Raw genomic sequence first — 22052 nt, forward strand, 5'->3', positions numbered from 1 at the left:
TGTGACACGAAAAATCAAAACCTGCAGTTCACGTGACCCAATTTCCAAGGATTAATTGGGGATTTTTGGTGTCACGGGAAAAATTTGGATTAAATGTGCCACATGAATACAAGTCTAGAGTTTTTTGTATCACAAAAAGGGTAAATGTGTTGCGGTGATCATAGTTTAGGATTTTTTATTGCTTTTCCCTTCTTTTTTTTTTTTTTTTTATAAACAGTGTTTTTAACACTTGCCAATGCCAACCGAAACTTACTAGGACACCATCTTCAACATGCAATTCTTTCAAATTCACAGCCTGTGAAACCAAGACAATTTACTTCAAGAATGGAAAAATTGAAAGCAAAAACCATAGTACAGACTCAGATCAGTCAGTCGAAGCATGACGAAGGAAACCAGACTGTTCTAATCCCACAGAATCCGAGCAGCCACCGACAGAGCTATGATCGCCATCGGCGTCCTCAAAGACGAACCCGGAAAGAGACCGGCCGCATTTTCATCTGAATTCCCGGAACTGGGAGAACCTGAAAGATAGCACAAATAGAAAGCCCAAAACTTGAGGCATGTTCACATGTGAAATCGATAGGACTAAAAATTACAACTGAGACCGAAAAATTGTGATGCTGACCTGATAGGCAAGCGATGGGATTGACGTTTTGCCCGCACCGACCGGGCAGCCGCTGAGCCTCGGTCACATTGATGCCGGCCTGCTCGGCCTGGGCAGCTCCCTGGTTGCTGATCAAGCTGCACAGGCATCCAGGGTCCGAGCTTATCACGGATTTCAGAGGGTCGCAGCAAGCGCTCGGCGGGTCGCGAGTCCCGTTGAGGTAGTTCAGGCAAGGAGCTAACTGACTCAGGCAGGACGTGTCTTGTGCCTGCGCATCTACGACCAAAAGTGCGGCGAGCACCAGTGCCGCCGTCTCGAGCCCTGCCCGTATGTTCCTTCTCTCCATCTTTTCAGTGAATGAGCCCATTCAACTCCTCCTAAGCACAGCTATTTAAAAGTATGTGCCGAGAGAGAGAGAGAGAGAGAGGTTGGTGATCAAACTTTTGGGGGAAGTTAAGAGGCTGACTGGCATCACATAGTCGGTGGCAGGCTTGTGAAGGAGGAAAGGTCGTCACACGGTTATGGCCGTTGGACAGGTGAAGCTACTACCATGGATTAAGAAATTTCTTGTTTAGAAGGAAACTGCATAATCTCCAACCTTTTTCTCAAATTTAAAAACTAAACCTATGCCGCCAAGATCGCCTGAAGAAGAAGAAACAATGTACTACTGAGCTTAACCTCTCTCTCTCGCCGGACCCTCTTATCGATTCTGTAGTGTTCCGAAACAACTATTTTTTTCAGTTCGTTATCACCTCCGTATAGAGAGAGGTACAGCCTTTCAATCAGTCCAAAGCAACATCTTCCAATTTCCAGGGACTGATATGATAGATCACAATTTCACAACCTTAAGGTATGGATATGGTCGAACCATACTGTTGTAACTTAGAGATGGTGACCCTTCACTGTTTCCCCATATTTAGTTCAATTGCAAAGCTTCCAGTTTTCTTCTTAGGAGAGCTTTTAGTTGGCTTCTACCAGAAAGGCATTGGAACAAAAGCTAGGAGCCAGAGTAGCAGCTGGAGGAAACCCTCGAAGCCAAATCCAGTGCCGAGAGCGTAACATCACAGTGAAGTCGGTATCGTATTAGACGGTGTTCAGGGGTCCTTGGAAGAAACTCATAAGACATCAGAAGCAACTGTCTTCGATGTGGTTTAAAAACCAAAGCGCGCTGTGATTACATTATTACAGATGGCAAATTTTCAACTCTTTAACAAATCCAGAAGTTGCAAATCCTTTTTTTTTGTAAAGCAGAGATTGATGTACAGGGGGAGGACACTATAACAGCACAATCAGAAACAGATGACTGACTGAACGTAGGCACTCCACTGACTCGGCTTTTTCCTGCATCCAAGGATGACCTAAAATGCCATGTGCGATCGAGACCCTCGACCTTTGAGAAGGATCCTCAACTCTCATGTCACTGGCGGTTTGCTCCAGGGGATGAGCAGGAAGGATGAGCCAAGGTTTGGCTAATGAAGAGCGCATCATGCACCAATGGGTTGTCTGTGCGCCGAGGAGCTGACCAGCTCAGGAAGCCTCGGTCACATCCAGGAACATCAGGAACACCTTCCTTGTCGCCTGGCCATATGGAGAGGGAAGACAGGGTGAACTGTCAATAAGGAAAAGGGTTCGGTTATTCCGTTTTAACTGTATTAACCATAATAACCGAACATTTAGCAAACGGACACCTCTGCAGGAAACATATCAAGAAAGTCAGAAGTCAAAACACCTTCCTGTCTGGGCCAATTTCTGCAAAAACAAGACTAAAGTCGATGGCATAATTTATTTTCTCAGGCAAAGACTGGCAATAGAACTTTTCCATTAGGGCAGAGCTCGCTGCCTTCCCACCTCTGCTTAGCTCAAAATCTAGAGGAAATGACCATTCCGACGTATTCCGACGGAGAAAACAGAGATGTGTAAAGCCGGTAGTCCACAAGAGACATGCAAGTGCCCCAATCATAACCGGCGAAAGGTTCTATTCTATATAAAGTTCAGTTATATGGTAGGGCATGTCAGTTTATACTTGCAACAGTACCTATCAACATAATCGACCCCACGAGAAGTCCCGGGACGAAATGGCTTCGGGCATGACATGACTTCTGCTCGTCCTGAGGCGGGTGAGTCAACGGGGCCCGGTTCCGTGACGCTGCAACCCGGACATCCCAAGAAACAACTCGGCGATGCCTGATCAACGTTCAAGATTCTCATGTTACTTCTCACCTCCCTAAGAAACTGCAAAAGAATGCAGAGACAGTGAAGATAGCATCCGCCGCCGACTAAACCGTGTCTTGTAGAAACTATGATGGAAACCGACAACACGAAGAAGCAGACAGAGATCCTAGTACACCGATAATTCGATTATTTTGAACAAGCCGCAGAACATATGCATAGCCAACATTCTCTAAATCATTCAACCCTCCGCAGGCAACACATCAAGTGATCTTCCAACAAAAGCAGGAATTCCATTCGCTTCGAACTACAGAATCACCTAACGTTCGGACCCGGCTTAAGCATCCAGTTCCAGAATTTGAAGACCAACCACCCATTTTCTCGCGTCCCGTGCAAACACGAATTGAACTGGACAAGAAAACGCATGCACACGCTGCAAAGTGGAAGAGGAACAGCTCACAGTTGACCGCCGAGGGCATGCCGCACCGATCGAACCTCCTCGGAGGAATCAGGAAGAAGCTGTCGCTGCTTTTTGCTTCTTCTATCGGCTCGAGACTCGCTCGGAAAATGCAGGCCTGTTTTATCTCCCCCATTGCGAGCAGATTGTGGGCGCCGCCTCTCTCTCTCTCTCTCTCTCTGAGCCGTCCGTTTCGGTTGAGAACGGCGGTGGCCGGCGTTTGGGCGGTCCGTGGGTCCCTCGTTCGTGGCTACGCCATATTTGACTCAAACTGGACCGGACACTAGCACCGCCAAATTATAAGTTCGATCCCTCAACGAATCAAATTCGAAAGACCAACATGAAATTACACTGAAAATTTATGGGTCAACCTGCAAATTTTCTATTCGGTGTCTAACTGCTTTATTGATTTCACAATAATTTTCTTTCCCAGTAGTACACTATAAAATTTCGACCAAAACCTCCGATTAGGCGAGGAGAAAGCATTTTTTTTCAGTAGGAGAAAGTTCAAATTTTGTCCTTTTATCTTCAAATCGACCCTCCTTACCAATCAATGTGGAAGATTTTGAGTGGCCTCGACGACCTTGGGGAATTAAAGGGGAAAAATCCAACTTGGGTTATTTGACTTGGATCAAAATTGATCGAACGAAACATAATAGTCGGGTTTCGAGATTATAATACCAGTTAAACTTTCATGTCCCAAAAGGAAAAGTCTGGGGCGCATAGGCGGATGTAGATATTCGCGGATCGGTTCAAGGTCGGATGTGTCGATATCATCATATCAATGCGTACCGGTGACAATCCAACTTGTGTTATTTGACGTGGGTCAAATTGATCGAATCATAATAGTCCGGTTCCGCTATTATAATATCAATTGACTTTCACATCCTAAAAAGAAAAGTCTCGGGCACATAAAGCGATATAGATATTAGTTGGTCGGTTTAAAGTCGGATGTGTCGATATCATCATATCAATATATAGCGGTGACATTAGATCATGAAAATTATAATCAAAAGAAAGTGCCATCCATGAAATGAGAAGTAAAGATTGAGCTCAAACTGCTCCAAGGTCGACAAGGACAAGGGGACTAATAACCAACAAAAGTCACCCCCCATAACATGCGTCTCACCAACCCCAACACATGCCATACAAAGCAACTCATCCCTCTTTGTCCCGCCCAAAAAAGAACAAAACCCCCCCCAAAAAAAAAAAAAAAAACCATAACAATTCCGAAACACAGGAAAAAAAAAAAAAATTGCCCAGACCCGAAATTCGAACGGAAACGTCCAGTGTACTCTGGTTTTGAGCTCAACTCAGTACTCCCTCCGTCCATCAGAAGAAATAAGAGCCGCCCAAGTTGAAACTATCCGGGACGGAGTCAGAAACCGGCGGCATCCTGCTAAAGAGCGGGCTGTGCACGTACTCCTCCGTGGCTTCAAAGCCGAAGTACGGTCCGTTCCCTCCCGAGCTAAGCCCGCTGGATGCCGCGGCGGGGTCGTGGAAATCCGCGGAGCTGTTGCTGCCGTCGCCCCAGGTCCCCTGATCCGTGTCTCCGTAGCCGTAGTTCGAGGTTTCCGAGACCGAGGAGCCTGAGTAGCCCGACAGGTCGGAAGGCAGGGGAGGGAGCTCCACATTGTCATAGTGGCTTTGAGAATAGGCTTCGCTGCTGCCGTAGGGGGTGGCCTCAGCATGTTGGCTGTAGTACGCGGAAGCTGACCAGGCGTTCTCGGGGTACCCGCCCGACGAGTAGTGGCATTCGGTGGCCGGGCCCAGCTGCGGGGTCGGGCCGGGGCGGGGCGCCGAGTTGGCAAACATGGGGGAGAAGTTCTGCTGCTGGGGCTCGTCGGGGGAGAGGATGGAGGTCACGGAGGAGCCGGCGGGCATGTCGGAGTACACGAAGTTGGTGCGGGCGCGCGAGCCGCGCATCGAGCGGGCGGCCCGGTCGTAGGCCAGGGCTGCTTCCTCGGCCGTGTCGAAGGTGCCGAGCCAGTGCCGCTCCTTGGTCGAGGGGTCCCTTATCTCGGCCGCGTACCGGCCCCAGGGGCGCCGCCGGACACCCAGGAACCGCCCGCTGCCCGCAGCGGAGCTCTCCCCAGCCTGTGGCTGCTTCTTCTTGCCTTTGGAGGAGGACGGTGAGCTCATGATGGCGTCGATGTATGGTGTGGTTCAGTGAAGGAGAGGAGAGTGAGACCAGAGAATGAGAACCGATCGAGACCGACAGTTATTTTCTAGGACCGTGGACTTGCTCTTCGGCAGTTGCATGTGTTGGGGTTTAAGTAAAGGACGAGACTCTCTGGTGATTTACCAGTTTTGCCCTTGGAATTTTGGAATTCCCCTTTGTGTCCTTCGGCCTTTGCGACCGGGCCCCATGCGTCATGGCACAAGGTTGAACCCTATTTTTTTTTTCAATTCAAAACCATCATTTCCCAATTGCATACAATCTCTTGAGTTTAGTGTCACATGAACCAATTATTTAAAAAAGGATGATTTGACTAAACGTTTACGGTCGCTCCCTCTTGCTCAACATACATTTACAAACATATTAACGCATAACATAGTCATCCGTTCATAAATTTTCTTCTTAATGAAACACCATTTCCTTTTTCAATTTTGTTCCATACAAGATCAATTTTTTTATAAAAAAAATCTTTCATTTTCTATTCGAATAGTGAAAATGGAGATGAAGAATTTGAGTCGCTTACGATTGGCACCTATCAGAAAAGATAGAGGCGCCTCCTAGTTTTTCTTCTTTTCTTTTTTATGATGGATTATGAAAATCCTATCGAGTTTTAGATGATGAAGATCTTGCAAAAGAAGTTGATTGGCATGATTGGGGGAGAGCTTGATGACCACAATAAGCATGTTCTCTTAGATACTCTCTGCTCAATCATTATTCGCCAATCCGGCACTAACTTAAGCAAACTATCAAAATATATTTTTTTTCTCTTTCTCTTCAATTGAAATGTATACTTTGAGTACCCTGAACAGTCCAAACCTCCTTACATGTGAGCTCTCAAATCATGGAAGAAGGTGCGAATGAGGATCTAATCATGACAAGATCTTACACAAAGCTCTCAATCGAAGATCAATCCATCCTTTACTTTCAATGGTCAGTTCATATGAAAAGGAAGCTCCTTTACCACCATCATTGTACCAATCAGGCCCAATTCCATCTTCTAAGAAGTTTGTACATCACATTGAGAACTCCTTGAGTGCACAACTAGGGGCGAGCGAATTTAGGTTCCAAGTGAAGCTCGTCGGAATCAATTCCTCATTTTTTGGAACATGAAACCTACCATACATACTCTATAACCTGGAACTTACCATATTATAGCTTTCAAGGTCAATTTCAAGATCTACTCGGGTTCTACATGTATTTTTAATTGAATGATTGTAATGAATTATCACATCCAATGATTATAATTTGCTTTTATAATCCATTGACTTTTATGAAATATTAATAAAGTCAAAGTCTTAATCATGATATCGCTGGAAATGAAAGCTCGGACTAACGGTTCCAAATTGCACATTCATCATTGCACGTCATGGAATACCGCAGGAACACGCAAAAACATAAACAAGAAAAGCACAAAAACCTGTTCTAAATTCCGTGTTCCACCTCTAGAACCTACCCTACTTTTACCAGTTCGATTCACCGATTTCCAGTTCTATTGAGAACAATGCTCACCCATAGATAGTGGAGGGTCTAGCATGAGTAAAATGGTCTTTTATCCTGGTCGGTGGAGAGATTACCAAATGTATGCATAACTGCAATGCACTTAGGTTCAGATTCTGATTTTTTCTAATTGACTTGTTGATTGAGTTCATCATTAAGGGGTGACCCGTTGATGGGAGTTGAATTAATCTCGTCTAATTGCTAGAAATCTATTTTTTTAAGGGGGAATCGAGTCGAGAGATCATGAGGGTCTATCATTAGGATAACATTGCTTACAATAGTCCCCACATGCCCTACACAAAAGGAAGATGCAGAAAGGAACTGTAGCATCATCAGAAAGAGTTCTCTAATGATGAATTTACACTTGTTTTACTCAATTCTTAATCCTATTTCCATGTCCAACAGTATCCAAACTGCCCATCAATCATTTTCTGCACATAAGCAGTTGCCAAAGGAGGTTGTTTATGAATAGTATACTTAACCTCTGTATATAGAAAGATTAATGAAACTTATAACAAAGATATTCAAGAAGGTCCTAATTTCTTATTGAATTGATTTATCTTGTTACTTAAATATAGTCCTTAAGTAGGGTCCTTGAGTAAATTATTGCTCAGCCATGTGCAACCGATTTCGGACAATCCATTTATCAATGATAAGTTCCACGAACTTCTCCATTGTACTTGTACCCAAAACCTTGCATTGTTTTATTTTTTTTTTTTTGTGTTGGTTTTCTTAATAATTTGACGCCTTTGAATTTTATAATTTAATTTTATTTTAGAAGTTTGAGACTTTCCTTTCCTTTTTCTTTTTGTTTATATTCGGCGCATGTTGCGAAATAGAAGGGGTTTTCAGTCAAGGAGGCCGTGTTGGGATGCATGTGTAAAGAAACAAGCATAGGCGGGCCTTTCTTGAAGAAAACAAATGACTAGCCACTACCACTTTGACAAGACATTATCGATAGCCAACAATCAGAAATTAAGAGAGCTTTGACCGAATGTCGCTTTCTCTACTGATTAGTGAAAATTGATTAAATCAACCCGGTCTCCACATCAAAACAAAACAAAAAAAAAATTCAAAAAATTGAAATTATAAAACAAAAATGTCCATGTTAGCGCCGACAATCCCACGTGGGGAGATCAATGTCTACGTCAGTAGTTTCCTATCTAAATTGACAAGATGGATTGAACTAGTATTAATGCGAAAAAAGGTTTAGGAATGTATTGGCCAAATTAAAAAGTTTCGGAACTGAATTAATATCAACACATTTGCGGACTTTTTTGAAACTCTTCTCCTCCGAAAAAGCTCCAGATTCTATTATAACTGCACCATGTGCGGGGCAAAAGAAACACTTTAAAGGTGGGGGAATTTTCGTGTCTCCAAGGGAAGGATTGAGTGAGGATGACATGTTACTTAGCCTTGGGATTTTGTGTCACCCTATGCGGAAAATAGGTCGAGAGCACTAAAAAAAAAGAGATTAGTGATGCTGATTTCCCACATTAGCGACGCCCGAAACGATGTGAAGAGAGAGATGAATGAAAGTTCCTTCTGGGGATTTGGACGAAACGATGCGATTATTGAGACGCTTGTCTTCTTCGATGACGGTCATGTGGGCGTCGACCAAGATGATTTTTTTTTTCCCCTTTTTCAAAAAAGTGCATTTCAGTCAATTTGATTCTAAGGAGTTTCTTGCATGTGCAACAATGGTTCCTCTAATACTAGCTATCAAATCGGAGAGAGAGAAGAGGTTATACTCAGAAGAACTCGGAAGATGTTATGTCTGTTCAAAATTGATGTTTTCCACGGTAGTCGAGTTGATCGCCGGTCTGAAAACTCTTTCACGTACTATCGGAAGAGCGACATCTAAAAATACCCTTTTTTGTCAAATTGATGATAAATAAGCTCGTCGAATGTCGACTTTCTATATATTCCGTGATAAGTTCAACTAGAGTGACACCTTTCGATACTACTGTGAAACTTTCAATAAGTACCCTTTGCATCTACAAAATTTATTGGAAGCAAATGTACTTTACACCCTTAATGCTCAATAGTCGTTCTCCTCGAAGAGAACTAAGTTTCCACTAGGCTAAATACAGTAAATTAGAACTCAAGAAACCGCTTTAGGTACAATACACGAACAAGCCATGCGAGAAGACAAAGGCATCTGCGGGAGACAAGAGACCCTTGGAACATGAAGCTATGTTGTGGGGCTCGTTCACGGTTGAATTTGCTTTGTCTCCACATGCAAGCAAAGCGTGGTCCTCCATCTCCTGGTCTACCCAAAGTGAAGAATAAGGGCAGTGCCACCCATTTTAATTTATTCAACTTAATTGTTAGTATGATATTAGGGTTAGGGTTTGAGAATCTGTTGAAAAGGACCACGTTGGGTGGTGGGATTCTCGAGCCCGCCCACTTCAAACCTAACACCGGATCTTGTTTTTGCTCGCACGAGAATCATTCCTTCGCCTGAAAAATTTGACGAGGACACCGCCCAATCGCAAGCACGATGCGATCCCCTCTCGTCCCATTCTCGGTTCAGGAGCTCGAACCCCTTTCTCACCCGATCGGAGAGAGCCACCGGCGAAGGATAACCGCGGGCATGTCCGCAGACGACGAGACGAGCACGTGACGACTTGGTCGGAGACACGCTTTACGAGAAGACAGCTTTAAGTGTGTTCTTCCCCTCTGGATGATAATCTTGAAGCACATGTTAATGGCTCCGGGAATTAAGGTAGGGCACGGAGGTGTTCGTCGTCGGTCCGCGACCAAATGAGGTTGTATGACCAAAACTTATTTTGTATCCTCTTTTTTTTAATTTTTTTTGTTGGTAATGGTAAATTGTCTGTCTCGAAGTGCACGGTGGGAGATGCAAACAAAGTAGAAAGCGCACACCTTTTTTCCAGATTTTCCTCGTACATGTCTATGGCACTCGACGTGGACAACCAGAGAGAGGGAAAAAAAAAAGGTAGATTCTGATGTGATGATGATGACTGGGTTAGTGGCACCAATGTTGTGACCGAGCATCCACGCTCGGACAGCGACTTCGGTTTCGTTCAGTACGCTAATAAACAAATAATTGTGCTCTTGCCTTGGTTAGCGCTCTTGCTTAAGTGGAATCTTATTCGGACCAGTTAGTGTCTTCGGCTCCCCCGCAAGTAACGATATACCGAACGCTCTCTAATGAATACTGCATCGTTTGTATGCCGTCAAAAGATTGAGACCATGCAAAGTTTGATGTTGGGATCACGGATTCCAGATTGTTATCGGATCTATTGTACCGGGGCCAAGAATTTGTGGCACAGCAAGGATTCAAATATCAATCATCTAAGAAGAGCTTCTAGGAAGATTTAAATCGATGCGATATACTGTGATCGACATTATCTTTTATGGAGGGTCTTCCAATCGAGATGGCCCGTCAATCTGAGGAGAAGAGAAAAAGTTTGTCTATCCTATTTAGACAGTTGGTTAAATTAAATGAATGATTCGATACTAGAGACATTGCAGTCACCATGTTATGAAATATTGACCATTCTTCTATTTTTCATTGGATTTACATTTTTCACTAATAAAGATTTTCTTAGCGCCACCATATGACATAACACTTCTCGAAAATGGCCATACGAGCCTCTGCTTACGCTCATGGATGTAGTTGAGACAGTGACGGGCTTTAAGCCCTAACTAGTGATTTGGATGATGTTAGTGCCATGAATTGCCATCTACCGCCTGTTGGAAGAAGGGTCGCCAGCACCACTAGCTCAAGCTAAATGCTCATTTACCATTTCATTGTTCAACCCTAGTCTTCCGAGGGGCTTATACTCTTTCGACCTATACGGCCACACGTCACGGGCCGGCACTTGAGATCGAGATAGTGCGGCAATTTAGTTTTCCTTTAATTCGTTGGGTTGCCTGACCTAAGTGTTTTGTCAAGGATTGATCGCTCGCTTACTAACTCGCTCGGATCGTAGAGATAGAAAGTGTCTTAGAGAGACAAGCTCTAGAAGAGTATGACTTGTATTGCTAAGTGTTGGATGATACAAATAAGGGGCATGGCATCCTTATTCATACATTAGACTCTCCATCTCGATCTAACGGTACAAAGACTCAACAATTATCAGGATGAGATCGAGTTGATCCACTTCGATATCAATCCTAGTCTGAGGGGTCTGATAGTGGATATCTATTTGACCTAACGGTGTTCGGGATCAATCCAAGTGACATTGATCTAACAGTAGAGTTTGAAGATCCTACTGATTGGATGGTTCTAAGGCACTTTGGCCTTGACTTTTCAAATTGATCCGTGACATTCTCCTCCACCCATTCTACTGGCGCTCTCAACTCAAAGTCTTTCGCTTGCGCGGTAGCATCCTTTTTTTGGTCCATCGGGCTTCTTCGGAGGTTGGCGGTTCCTCTGTCTCTTATGTCGCCTGGTTTTTTCCTTGTTGGTTTGTCCACAATGCAGCTCTCGAATCGCAATTTGTTCTACAAGTTAAAATCCTCTTTTGGTTCAACCGATTCATGTTGTTCCGCAAGTCCTTCACTTTCGGATAGGGCATATGGGTTCACATATCTTCTCGAGTTGATCGCACAACACTAACTCCAATTTGGAGCTTGAGTTCAGTGAACTGCTTCACAGACTCCTGTCCTTTTTTTGTTCAAGGCGATGAAGCTTGCCACGAGCTTAGGCGAACTCGGAAAGAAGTAATCCCAAAATTCTTTGACAAAATTCACCCATGTGATGATGTGATTGTCGCTTGGCCTCATCACACCTATTACGCCACATAAGCTTGGCATTATTAGTTAGGAACATAGAGACGTTTCTTACCTTGGCCATTTCGTCTGGATTATCAACGGCGCCAAAATATTGCTCCATGCTTCAATTGAAGTTGTCCACCTTTCTAGCGGACCCATTGTTCTTGAACTCCTAGGAGTTTGGCACCTCCACCTCGTGTGTCACTTGAACAAGGCACCAATCGCAATACTAGTCTTGCACAAGACTAGTTCGGTCTTGAACTCTTGAACCTCCAACTTCAAAGCTTTGACTTCGAGAGTTATCCTCTTTGAACTCGAAGACTTCCATTTTCGGAGCTTGACCTTGGCTTCAAGGGATTTGTCAAGTGCAAGGAGGCCGTGGATTGGTTCGTGATTCGCGGGGGAGCTTCTCTTTGGCCTCGTCAATTCCGTCCATCATCTCCACTACTCTTGCCTTCATTTTAGTGAGCCTTCCTCGATCGCGAACATGACATCCATTGAAATGGCCCTCTTCTTGGCTTTACCGGTTTCTCCTTCTCTCGGACGACCTTTTCTCGGAACCACAACAAGAGCAGCAATAGCGACATCCGAACACCACTTCATATACTCCTTGATCTCGGCTCTAATGCTACTTTACACGTCCGATGCCTGAGATCAAGACCGTGTGACAACTTAAGCTTTGGATTGCCTTACGCTAAGCCGCTCGTCGACTAACTCGCTTGAATCGTAGATGATACAAATAAGGCGGACATCCCTATAAATGCATGAGAGATTTGGTCTCAATCTTAATCTAAGCGCACAAAACCCAAATCCCTCATAGATTGAGTTGATCCAACAACAATTGGATATGATATCCATAAAAATTTATATTTTTTTTCATACATCGAACTTCACGATTGTAAATTTTTGGATTTCGATTTCCAGTACAATTTTACAGGAACTTACTCAAAGATTGAATATTGTGGTTGTTGTATCATATACACAATTTACTCACATTTCATTTTATTACTTTTATGTAGTGCGGTCATTGTGGAAGGCAAAATTCAAGAAGACCCAAATTGCTTAATGGTATCCGACACGAATGGAGAGGAGCAATTAATTATGTCAACAAGTTCATATGGTCTTCCTAGGACAACATTATCCACAACCCAAAAGTATCACTGGTGATCCTGCGTGGCTTCCTGTTCCGCAAATGGGTTGTCTCCCTCGTTCAGCGGGTCTAGTATTATACTATTTATTTGTCGGATTTTTCTTTTTCAATTCATGGATTGTTATCTACTATTGCACTTTCTTTTAATTTAGATATTTCATCTTTATGTATCTTACCAATTTATTTTATGCATTTTGCTTTTTATTTTTGTAGCCATTTTATCTATATCTATTAATTATTCACATACTAAAAAAATTAATTACATAAATATTAAATTATTTATTAATTATATGTCTTCATAAATTTTAAATTAATTATTAATAATTACATTACAAAAAAAGTTTAAAAAGAAAAAATGTTATGTTTATGAAGTTATTTAAAAATAAACGTTATTATAAATATAAAATGAAAAAAGTAAAAATGAAAAATATAATGTGATGCAAAAAAAAAGGCGCACATCTTATGCGCGTCTTAGAGGAGGCCTCTCCAAGAAGAAGCGCACACGCCCTATATTGGTAATTTTTTAAAAATATACATAAATTGGTAAAAAAAAAAAATTACCATAGTATGGAAAAAAGCCCTGAGAGTGTTGGTCTCAATTTCAATCTAACCGTACAAAGACCAAATCCTCATAGATTGAGTTGATCCAACAACAGTTGGATATCATATCCGTAAAATCTATTTTTTTTCCATCCTTTCCTAAGAGAGCAAGAATCAAACCCCCTACCCGTAATATAAGAATCCCCAACCCCAATCCATTTACCGACGTCATAGTGTGAACGGTTTCGAGCCACTTTGGCCTTACCTCTTGGGATTGAACCATGACACAAGTCCTCCATGGTCCTAGACATCGTGGCCATTTGGAATCATTCAAGTGCATAAGCAGCATAAGCCATGTCTATAGCCTCGTGGCCTTTATGGATTATGATCCGCCAGGGTCTACGTTACCTCTTCCAAGGACTTTTCTATGTTGTCTCACGTAAATAAGGATTAAAATATTTAGGTGGAATATGGCTATGAAAGTCCAAAGGAAGCATGGTCAGACTTCACTAAGAATCTTTCGGTCAAAGAAGACGAAAATCCATAACATGTTAAGAAGTAGATTGGATGATGTTGAGAGAACACTAAGCCCATCAACAGGAGGAAATATGTTTTCCTTTAATGTCTGATACAGATGAAGTTCATATTGGAATGCTACTTGGGAATGTTAGATCCTTGTGCAAGATGTTGGCAAATGTCTTCTGCCTGTTCTTTCCTCTAAAAGGCGTCCCCCCAGACAGCATCTCGTACAATAAGATGCCTGAATGTGTGAAACAAGTAAGTCAATCAGAAACCGATGCAACCGCTAACATGACCTATCAAATGAAGAGTACAAAGTGAGTTCAACTTGTGAATGTTAGAGCAACTGTACTCAGGTATAACTGAAGTCTTAATTGGATGATTAAACAGTGCATGCTGAATAATTAATAGGACTTTTCGTGTGTAAAAGAACTGCTTATGCAATTACTTAATGATTTGAACAAAGTTAAAAACCAAAAAGGCGTGGAGATCCAACATACAGGTGCAATGTACTCTTCGGTTCCGACAAAGGAATTGGATTGTGTTAATGGTTTGGCAACAAACATCGGTGCTGGCTGACTCCTTGATCTTCTTCTGTTGTTTTTGGAAGGTGGACGATGTAATATATATATATATATATACACCTCAGCTTCATTTCCAGCCACACAAAACTGACACAGTTCACGCGGCCCCTTATCAGTCCACGTCCACATCAGACGAGATTCACTCCCATTCAGGTGAACAAACTTGCGGAAGGATGCAGACCCCTCACTCTAGCTTCTCTTCTGTATAAAGCACAGTATTATCTCCCTTTTCCACATCATATTCTGCCCAGTTTTGTTTTGTTTTTTTAATGATAACACTACATTTTACAAGGTTGATGGAAAATGGTGTTGGCATCTGAGCAAAACTTAAGTTTGATGTGTATATCACAGTCTTCAGTAATCACACTAGTTTTAGTTTTAATGGGATTTAACTTTTGATTGATTGAAAATGAACTTTCATAGGCTGGCATGTCAAATCGCCTTAACTTTCATAGTCTGACTTTTGTTCGGTGCTGGCCTTTACTAGATTTATATAAGTATAAATCCCCATCTTCCTTCGGAGTACATAAATCATCTTGAGAACCCCATTGAAATTATAGATGAAGCCGAGAAAGCTGCTGAGAAAGACATATGGAGCTTGATGCAGTTTACAGAAAATTTGCGTCGGCAATACGGAAAAGAGCCTCGTTCCATGGAGATTTTGTTGAAGAAGCTTTACGCGAGAAGAATGGCAGCAGACCTTGGAATTTCGAGGATCTATGCTTCAGGAAAGATGGTTGGAATGAAAAAAAACATGACTAAGCAGGTTTTCAGACTAATGACAGATTCGATGGCCTCTGATATGCACAGAAATTCATTGGTATATGAGGGAGACCACAATAAGGTATGCATTCATTCTTTTTCATGTTTGGTTCTGATATTCATCAGTCATCTTGCCTTTTTCACTTGCCATCTTTTATGAGGAAGAATCTCACATATTGTAAATTCTTCCGCTTGCCTTTATGTACAACCACATTGAATAGCATTGTTAGTTGGGGATACACATTGAGCTCTCTACTATGCCTCTACGCCATTTGGCTGGCTTTGGTCTTGAAATCTTATTTATCTTGATAAAATACCAGATGGCTATAAACGTTCCTTGGTCTTCTCAAATCTTCGGCGGTACAGTTATCAAGTTCATGGAATTACCCAAACACTAAGCCTATATATTCATTAATGATCTCTAGCTATGTGAGGGCATACATTACTCATGTTTCTTCAAAGTTCAAGTCGCCAGTCAAAGAGGATGACTCCCGAGGTCGAAGCTTTGAAGTTGGAAGTTCAAGAGCTCAAGAACGAACTACTCTTGTGCAAGATTAGCATTGCGAATGGTGCCTTGTTCTAGTGGCATACAAGGTGGACGTGCCAAACTCCAAGGAGTTCAGGGGCAACCGGTCCGCTAAAAAGGTGGACAACTTCAATTGAAACATGGAGCAATTTGGCGCTGTTGGTATTCAAAACGAGATGGCCAAGGTAAGAACCGTATCTATGTTCCTGGCTAAATAGGTGTGATGAAACCAAGTGAGGTGTCGATCACATGATCGCGTGGGGTGATTTTGTCAAAGAATTTTGGGATTACTTCTTTCCGAGTTCGCCTAAAAAAAGGCTTGTAGCAAGCTTCATCGCTTTGAACAAAAAAGGATGGTAGTATGTGAAGGAGTTCACTAAACTGAGGCTCCAAATTAGAGTTGGTGTTGTGCATCAACTCAAGAAGAAATGTCAACCCATATGCCTGCCCGAAAGTGAAAACTTGCGGAACAACATGAATCGGCCGAACAAAAGGACGTGTTACTAGTAGAACAAATTGCGATTCAAAAGCTATATTGTGGACAAACCAACGAGGAAAAAACGAGCGGCATAGGAGAGGAGGAATCGCTAACGTCCGAAGAAACTCGATAAACCAAAATAAGGATGCGACCAGGCGAGCAAAGGACTTCAAATTGAGAGCGCAGGTAGAGTGGGTGGAGGACAATGTCACGGATCTATTTGAAAAGTCAAGGTCAAAGTGCCTTGGAACCGTCCAACCAGTAGGATATTCAAACTCTACAGTTGATCAATGTCACGTGGATTGATCCCAAACACCATTAGATCAAATAGATCTCCACCATCGGACTCCTTAGACTAGGATTGATATCCTAGTGGATCAACGCGATCTCATCCTTTGGATCAACATGACTTGTATCGAGTCTTTGTACCGTTAGATCAAGATAGAGAGTCTCATGTATGAACAAGGGTGTCATGCTCCTTATTTGTATCATCCAACACTTAGTAATACAAGCCATTCTCTTCTAGAGCTTGTCTCTCTAGACACTTTCTCTCTCTACGATCCAAGTGACTGAGTGAGCGAGTAATCGATCCTTGAGAAAATGCTTAGTTTAGGCGACCCAACGAATTAAAGGAAACCTAAATTGCCACACTATCTTGATCTCAAGTGTTGGTTCATGACATGTGGCCGTATAGGTCGGAAGAGTACAATCCCTTCTAAAGACTAGGGTTGAACAATGAAATGGTAAAAGAATAATCAGCTTGAGCTAGTGGCGCTGGTGACCCTTCTTCCAACGAGAGGTGGATGACAGTTGATGGCACCGACATTGTCCAAATCACTAATTAGGGCTTAAAGCCCGTCACTGTCTCATCTGCATCTATGAGCTTAAATAGAGGGTCGTATGGCCAAGTTCGAGAAGTATTATGTCGTATTGTGGCGCTAAGAAAATCTTTATTAGTGAAAAATGTAAATCCATTGAATGGAAGAATGCTCAATATTCCATGACATGGTGGTTGCCATTTGTTCTAGTCTTGAATCATTCATTTAGTTTTACCAACTACTCAAATAAAATAGACAAACTTTTTCCTTTTGCCTTAGATTAACGAACCATTTCGATTGGAGGACCCTCTATAAAAGTTAATGTCGATCACATTAAATCACCTCAATTTAAATCTTTCTAGAAGCTCTTCTTAGATTATTGATATTTGATTCCTTGCCGTGACATAAATTCTTGGCCCCGGTACAATCGGTCGCATAACAATCAGGAATTTGTGATCCCCGCATCAAACTTTTCATTGTCTCATACTTTTGACGGCATAGAACGAGATGCGGTGCTCATTAGAGAGTGTATTGTTATTTGCAGGGGAGTCAAAGACACTAACCAGTGCGAATAAGATTCTACTTAACAAGAGCCCTAACCAAGACGAGCACAATTACTTGTTTATTAGCATAGTGAATGAAACTAAAGTCGGTGTCCAAGCATGGATGCGTGGTAACAACATTGATGCCACTAACCCAGGCATTATCATCACATCAGAATCAACCTTTATATATATATATGGTCATCCACGGCCAATGCCATCTAGTCAGATGGAGAAGCAAGAAGCAATCAGTTGTGGCTAGGTCTAGTGCTGAACCTGAGTATAGGACTACAACCCAAGGAATTTTGTGAACTATTACGGCTCAAATTACTCTTGGGAGATTGAGGACTGATACGTGAGAGACCTATGAGATTATATTGTGATAACCAAGCGGCAATCAACATTGCCGATAACCCGATCTAGCATGATAGAACAATGCACATGGAAGTTGATAAGCATTTTATCATAGAAAAGTTGGATCAGAAGATAATTTGTACACCATTTGTGAAATCAAAGAATTAGTTAGCTGATGTATTTACTAAAAGGTTGAGTAGTGGAAATTTTCATTCTATTATGCAAGTTGGGCATGCGAAACAACTATGCACCGACTTGATTGTATAGGGGTATACTTGTAAATGTATTTCTCTCTCTTATGTAAATACAAAGTCGCCTCTATCAAACCTGATAAGCCAATATTATTAAACTTTTTTTGTTAACAAATATCTTATAGCGTTATTGACATGTGTTAAATAATACTCCTATTAGGAAGAAGAAAAATAACTCCAATTAGAAATACAAAAATAATAAACACTATTTAAGTAATAATTAAGGGGTGTGTGTGTCTATATATATATATATATTCTCGCGAGAGCTATTTCTAAACGGTGATATTATGATGTTTGTAAATTTAGCCGTTGGATTTGATATCCTATGTATGTAGATCATGTATGTCAAATTTCAAGTTAATCATCTATAAGTATTTTATCTATTGAAGTTATCTTTTACTCTTTATTTCTAAAATTTATTACGTTGAAATTTTTCATGTGCTAATGAAATAGTTAGAAAAATTCAATCAATTTGAAATTTGATATACATGATTTAACGGTTGAATTTACAAATACCATTTTGGGAGTAACTCTCATTAGGAATATGGGAGTATGAGAGCTATCCTAAAATAAAGATTGTCATTAAATTTGGTATTTAATTTCTTGTTTTAATAAGAAGCAACATTGACTGCATCATACCACAAAATCATCAAAATCAAAGAAACATGACATATTTATGTATACTTTAGCAATGAATGAATAACATTATTGGCAAACTTAAAGATTTATCCCTAAATTGTTAACTCACGATTTAATCTATCCACAGTCCAACATCCCATTGGGTACTCGCTCGCTTAGTGAATTATGACTCAGAGACCTACATCCAATAGAGATTAATTAGCACATCTCACTTTTGGTTAGACAAGTAGTAGCGAAAGATATAAGACAGACAATGTAAGAAATTAATTAATTAAATGTGAGGTAATTTGATAACCGAATATACCTTATTCTATGAATGTATTAACTTACATGAAAGTTAAACTTTCAAAATTATGAATTGTCCCAGGGATTTCATGGAAATTTTTGTAAAATTAAAGCTCAGATCTCCGCCAAGAAAAGAGAAATCACATGAACATTAGTAAGAAATATATTGCCTCCATAAATTACAAACTATAATACAATTTAATCCCTTTGCATTTTTTACGAATATATTGAGGATTGAACTATCTTTTGAGTACAACTGTTTGCAAAAATTAAGCCAACACCACAATTGATACTTTAAAATATAGCAATTTTTTTTATAGAAATTTCAAATAATAATTGTTGTATTTAAACTTTTTTGTTAAACTATTTTGGTTAGATATGGTCTCATTTCAAAAGCTAACACATACCACATAGATTTCATAAGTTCATCGCTCTGCTCATGAAGATTTTAATAAGAATCTTAAACCAAAGAAAAGTTAACAAAATGTTTCATCTATGCAGACTACTTAGATTAGGGAAATTCAAACTTGATACATTCAAATCAGATATCCTCCTGACAAAAAAAAATAAATCAGAAAAAGTCAATTGTTTCATCTGTGTAGACTCCTTATTTGTAGCGATGCATATAATGCCTAAACTGCATGTAGCAGCAACTAGATAGAGGAATATGATCTCACAACTCTCCTAATAGTCTCAATGAATATATGGTAGAAGGAATGGGCCCCGGCCTCTACTAGTGTGCCTTGCATATCCATACAACACAAATATACAGACATTAGTAAAATGAAGATATAGTTCTTTAAGAGGAAAAAGATTGATAGATTAACAGAATGAAATACAATACATACAGATTGGTAAGATTGATCTATTTCCCAGAAAAAGCAAATATATTTCCTGATATTGAATTGCCACCTATCCAGCGGCACATAGCATGTACGAAGTTCAAAAGGAAAAAAAAGGTTATTCCAAATGCCACATATCTAACTAATTGTCACATTGCATCACTTACAACTCAGTTAACTTGGTTAACATGGCAAATGAATTTGGTATTGGTCTAGTAAAATTGTTTCTAGAAAAATAACTGCAGGACTAACAAATAGTCAGATATGCATTTCTTTCAAACGAGTGATTAAAGAGCAAGGTGGAACATGGATATGAGGTGCTTGACACTGCTTCAATAAGAACGGAACCCAATGTAATTATAGATACGGAAACGAATTCAAAGCATACTACGGATAAAAAAGCAAGTTACATCCTAAAATTTTATGCAATAAAATCTTAGTCCCAAGTCAATTCGAAAATTAGTGGAATGTGTCAATTAATACACATTTGAAATGTCTTGTCATAACCTGCTGTGATCATATTGTCAAATTGGGGTAACAAATTAGGGATAGTTCAAGAGATTAATGGTAAAGCTTAAGATTTCATGGTCATTTAATAAGAGTGACAATGCGAACAAAAAATTACTGTCAACAATAAATTTGACCCCCACTTTATCGTTTTCTGATATTAGTTTTTCAACCATATGCCTTTCATCATGCTTAGGAATCAAAGAAAACCTTCCAAGCCAAGCAAATAGCTTAACAACAATGGTTTTACAGTTCAATGGATAACAGTTGAAAACTAAAGTGCTTGCCTAATGGTTTAGAATAAAGATAGATGGAAAACTATAATGAATTCAAGATAATCTAAAGACAACAGTCTTACAGTTTCTTTGAGTTGCTCAAATTTCCAAGGCTTGAATTAGGAGGGCCATCGAGCCGATTATCTTCCAGTCCAATTTGAAAAGCAATACAAGTTGTAATCCATGTTATAATTTATTCTTTGCTCTATAACTCATGGAACTTTACTTCATGACTTACAAATAGTCAAGTGAGATAATGTCACTGATTTCTCCTGGAATCAAACCTTTGAGGCGGTTCCCGAAAGGGACCTGTAGGGTATCAACAATTACAAAAGGGCAAACCAGTTAATTTGGTTATAATTGGCAATTGATAGGCTTTAACAGATAAAAATGCAAATATTCACTCATGACTAGGTAAGAGGGGCACGAGCTAAATTTGCAGGAATCAATCCATTAAGAAAGTTGCCATCGAGATAACTGTTAAGTAAGTAAAAGGAAATCCTAAGTCACTGGTAGCATGATGCTGCAATTATAAAAGACATCATACCAAATAAGACTTAAAGACAGTTTCTTGGTAAAATCATAAAAGTTTTCTTTCCCTTTCTACGTGGGATTGTGTTCCCACAAAATATTACAATCTACTCTAACAATAATGAACTAAATATCATTGTTGCGTGTTTGATTGATCCCTCTTCTACATACCACATTTTGTCCAGATAAATTTTAGTGCATTTCTTTTGGGGTTGGTCATGGTCTTTGTAAATTTGGGTTCCAATAAGATTGGACTTTAATGAGCTTCATCAGCTGGTCTTTTTTGGTGGGCTTAGTCTACCAGATTTTTTTAAATTTTAATCTAGATAGGATTTTATCATTAATAGATTTTTCGTTTGGATTAACATATGCTATCTTTATGTTTTCAATTATCGGTTGTTATCAAAATAGCATATGATTTTATCTTTTATGTTTTGCAATCTATTTATTGTGCTATAAAATCTGGTTAAACAAGAACGCAAAGGGGAGATTTTTTAGTAAAGCCAGCATACACGGAGAGGTAAAGCCGGCATACATAATAAATAAATAAATAAGTCCCTTTGCCATTGCATCTTTCTAATCCTTCACAATTACCTAACAAACACAAAGCCAAAGCTAATACCTCACCTCATCACCACCATTACCATCTCCTCATCACCACAACCCATCAACGTTCAAACATTCCAACACCACGATTGCCGATTTGCTTCATACCCAAATCAGCATATTTGGAATCTTTAAACAACAGAATTGGGTTATTTAGTTTCATAGGTGCTAAAACAGAAGATTTGTGAAAA

General features: G+C 40.5%; 3 protein-coding genes across 3 annotated transcripts in view; all 3 read right to left on the reverse strand.

The window, feature by feature from the left end:
- LOC115756815 (ATP-dependent DNA helicase At3g02060, chloroplastic) overlaps nucleotides 1-10820 on the reverse strand; it is a 121485-nt gene extending 110665 nt beyond the window's left edge. Inside the window, exon 1 of the mRNA XM_048271967.1 lies at nucleotides 10815-10820. The gene's annotated coding sequence lies outside the window, so the exon portion shown is untranslated. The remainder of the gene's footprint in view (nucleotides 1-10814) is intronic.
- On the reverse strand, nucleotides 267-1040 carry LOC115756865 (non-specific lipid transfer protein GPI-anchored 30). The gene is made up of 2 exons (XM_030696830.2): nucleotides 626-1040; nucleotides 267-521 (listed from the first exon to the last, which is right to left on the reverse strand). Exons 1-2 carry the CDS (start codon nucleotides 969-971, stop codon nucleotides 403-405), a joined length of 465 nt encoding a protein of 154 aa, XP_030552690.1. The 5' UTR covers nucleotides 972-1040; the 3' UTR covers nucleotides 267-402.
- On the reverse strand, nucleotides 4563-5372 carry LOC115756864 (ethylene-responsive transcription factor LEP). The gene has a single exon (XM_030696829.1). The coding sequence runs from the start codon at nucleotides 5370-5372 to the stop codon at nucleotides 4563-4565; it is 810 nt and encodes a 269-aa protein (XP_030552689.1).
- Nucleotides 10821-22052: the final 11232 nt, after the last annotated feature.

The sequence above is a fragment of the Rhodamnia argentea genome, chromosome 11 (assembly GCF_020921035.1).
Source record: "Rhodamnia argentea isolate NSW1041297 chromosome 11, ASM2092103v1, whole genome shotgun sequence".
In the NCBI taxonomy this organism is placed as follows: domain Eukaryota; kingdom Viridiplantae; phylum Streptophyta; class Magnoliopsida; order Myrtales; family Myrtaceae; genus Rhodamnia; species Rhodamnia argentea.

What these genes read in the sequence shown, in the direction of transcription:
- LOC115756865 (XM_030696830.2), bottom strand. Translation starts at nt 971, where the DNA reads ATGGGCTCATTCACTGAAAAGATGGAGAGAAGGAACATACGGGCAGGG. An exon ending in TCCCATCGCTTGCCTATCAG is followed by an intron (nt 522 to 625) that starts GTCAGCATCACA and finishes GCTATCTTTCAG; the next exon opens with GTTCTCCCAGTTCCGGGAAT.
- LOC115756864 (XM_030696829.1), bottom strand. Translation starts at nt 5,372, where the DNA reads ATGAGCTCACCGTCCTCCTCCAAAGGCAAGAAGAAGCAGCCACAGGCT.